The sequence below is a fragment of the Sinocyclocheilus anshuiensis genome, unplaced genomic scaffold (assembly GCF_001515605.1).
Source record: "Sinocyclocheilus anshuiensis isolate Anshui unplaced genomic scaffold, SAMN03320099.WGS_v1.1 scaffold3969, whole genome shotgun sequence".
Lineage (NCBI taxonomy): Eukaryota > Metazoa > Chordata > Actinopteri > Cypriniformes > Cyprinidae > Sinocyclocheilus > Sinocyclocheilus anshuiensis.
The window spans coordinates 59312-62695 of NW_015546356.1; the positions used below are offsets into that span (position 1 = coordinate 59312).

The 3384-nt window shown below is 36.6% G+C and overlaps 1 protein-coding gene across 1 annotated transcript in view; it reads left to right on the forward strand.

The window, feature by feature from the left end:
• The window catches only part of LOC107701582 (F-box only protein 28-like), a 13487-nt gene that overhangs the window by 4463 nt on the left and 5640 nt on the right, over positions 1 to 3384 (forward strand). Inside the window, exon 3 of the mRNA XM_016503630.1 lies at positions 1200 to 1338. Coding sequence (XP_016359116.1) covers positions 1200 to 1338 — 139 coding nt within the window. The remainder of the gene's footprint in view (positions 1 to 1199; positions 1339 to 3384) is intronic.

Consider the following 3384-nt stretch of genomic DNA (forward strand, 5'->3'; position numbering starts at 1 on the left):
AAATGTCAATTTAGTTTTGTTTCACTTTCTCAAAGAAACGTGCTTCAATAGCCTAATAAAAGGACTGTAAATGTCTTCAGTCTCATTTTGTTAAAAAAAATCGTGAGAAAATCGAATCGTGAAATCAAAATCGATTGAGTGAATCGTTACATCCCTAATTAAAAGATGATCCTGGCTCTTCCAAGCATTAGAATGGGAGTAGGTGGGTGTTTCTGTTCAACAGTCCAAAAGTAGTCAAATAAATCCATAATAAAACATGCCTCAGAGAGAAAACAAAACAAAGCGCCGCTCACGAATTAGAAACCGAGGATTTGTGAAGAATAATGTCGGAGGATTTCAGTGTAAGCCGAGAGGAGACTGGTTTTGCTAAACTTAAGGCTAGGGCTGTGCAATATATTGAAATTATCGAAATATCGCAAATGTACATATCGCAATATGCATATCGCTACAGCTTGCAATATTTGGGGCCATGAACAAAAGACAAAGAGAAAATCACTCACTGCTCTTACCTAAATATCTTTTGTAGCTTAAATAAGAATCAGTGCATATTGAATTCATAGAGTAAATACTAAGCAGTGTTTTATTTTTGCTTTTTATTCTTCAGTTCCTAAACTCATGTTAAAACGATTACACTAATGTTAAAATGACATTTTTATGTAATGCTCGAGTAAAACACTACCGTTCACTTTCAGAAGTTGTTGTAGGAGTGCTTTCTTATTAGAATCAGAATCAGAATGAGCTTTATTCACCACTTAAGTGTGCGCAAACAAGGAATTTGTTGTGGTTTTACAGGAACTCTTGGTACATACATACAAATAACCATATATATATATATATATGACACAAGATAGTTATAGAAGTTCACAGAACTGACTCCGCAACAACTGAGTAAAACTGTTTCATCTGAGCGTGTGGCACTTTAAGCGTTATTGTATCGCATATCGAATATCGCATTATTTAATGAGTTATCGCATTTTTCTTCAATATCGCACAGCCCTACTTAAGGCTAAAGTAAGGAAACTTTGCTTCCTTTGCTCCTGTAAACAAACTCGCGAGATTAGCATATCTCAGAGCGCGTCCTACATCATCCGCCCAAGCGTGTTTTTTCCTGAACTGACTGGTCTCAAATGTAAAAGGCAACGGTTTCAGTGGATGAATGCATGATTGCATTGTAATGCATGTGTTGCGATCGTCCTCAGGCGGGAGTCGGAGCGGAGGAACCACTCGTTAGCGCGTCACGCAGACATACTGGCGGCGGTGGAGACGCGCCTGTCGCTGCTCAACATGACCTTCATGAAATACGTGGACTCGAACCTCTGCTGCTTCATTCCTGGAAAGGTACGCGTACATATCTTTTAACAGAGGGTTCACTCTCGTCCACTAGATGCATTAGAGTCACTGGAAATAAGTGGAATTGAATTTGATCTGATTGTGATGTTCTGTCCATTTCTTTTAATTACTGAAAGACCATCTATCTGTGCAATCCATAAATGGATGAAATGACACTATCTTGACATTTTTTATCATCTAGAATCATTACTTCTCTCCTTTCCTTTAGCCTTCATCAGGATTGCTGATGAAGTGTAATTACTGTAAGATGTATGGTTTTTCTCAGCGGTTGAGTTTGTTTGAGAACAGATAGTTTGATCTCATCCATAGGAAATAATGCCACAGCGTGAGAGTATTGATGCTTTTAGAAACCCATATGCTGTTGTGTGGCTTGTCAGTGTGTTGTATTTCATGTTGTGGGAAGGATATTATTAATTTGTTTATTTATTTGGATCCCTATTAGCTACGCCCAAGAGCATTGCTAGTCTTCCTGGGGTCTGCACAACACTTAAAATTCATACATTATTACATGCATAAAAAATAATTAAATAAATTTTTCACATTCCAGGACACCACTTTAAACATTTCTTCCACCTTTTTAATATATAAAACACCTGCTATAAAACATATTGCTCATTCAATTACTTCCAATACCTCAACCGTCTAAATACAATAGTCCAAGGTGTCCCTTTACCAGCCTTTTAAAATCTATTAATTCAATCATCCTATCTTCCACTCTTAGCCATTTAAGATTAAAATGCATACTGTTAATATTTGTACCATACGGACACTGAAGAATTAGGCTAATCGTGCTGCCTTATTTTGTAGCAGCTGGAGTTTCCTTAAATCTTTTTTTGTAGCATTAGCCCATATTATCTGACAATAGTCAAGCTGTGAGAAGAAAGTATCCAATATTATTTCTATTAAATCAAATGTAAAAATTTGATGTATTTTCTACATCTCCTTGCTACAGCTAAAACCTTTCCCATTCTATTCATTGTATTCTCAATATGCTGCTTTGACCATGGCAGCTTATCAAGGGTTATACCCAATAGTTTAGCCTCATTAACTTGCTGAATAAGTGTTTTATTTATATATAATTTAAGCTCAGGTTCGGACCGTAGAGAATAATTCGAACCAAATACTGTACTCTTTGTTTTAGATGTTTAGTATCCACTTGTTTTCTAAAATCCACTTTTCTATACTCTGCAACTCCTCTTTCAAAATAGCCATCAATTCAACAGATGTTTGTGCCGAAGCATAAACTGTTGTATCGTCTGCATACAATAGGGCCTTTCGCACCGCGGGAACCTTTTCATAGTACCAGAACTAATTGTGCCGTTTTCGCACCGCCGGAACTGGGTGTGGTTTTAGTACCGGACTGCCTTTTTCGAGAACCAAATTAGCTCCTACTCCGGAGCAGGGTCTAACTGGCACAACTGGTACTAGGGATGGGCGATATTTCTGGTATTTATTACGATAACGATATCAATGGCGATAATTCAGGGAATCCTGTTTCTTTAGAGAAAAGTATGATCTTTTATATTGGGTATTTTTACCCAAAATAGGGTGTTGTGATCATTGAGTACACACGTAATGTAAAGACTGTTTTAATTCATACTGGAAGCCGGAGGGCGCTCTTGCACAGAAACTCCACATATCCATAGCAGAAGAAATACTACTGACGATGCTCCAGGAAGGTATCCAGTTGTCACTGAATAAAACGCACAACGGAGATAGAGACATTTTAACTGATGAAACTCGAGGAAAATAAACATACGATTGCACAAAATATATGGTTTATCTGTGTTCTTCAATCTTGGGTATTTTTATAAGGAAAGTATATTTATAATGCAATGTTAATCGACATGGCCGATTATTATTATATACATATCACTGTATATAATACTATCATTCTGTAATATGAAACCACGTCTGGTCACAAAAATAAGTATTTCAAACACTCGACTATGTTATTAAGTTAATTTGGAGAAAAAGCATGTCAATAAATTATATCTTTGTTGGACAACAGTTTTGTAAACAGGCTCATACACA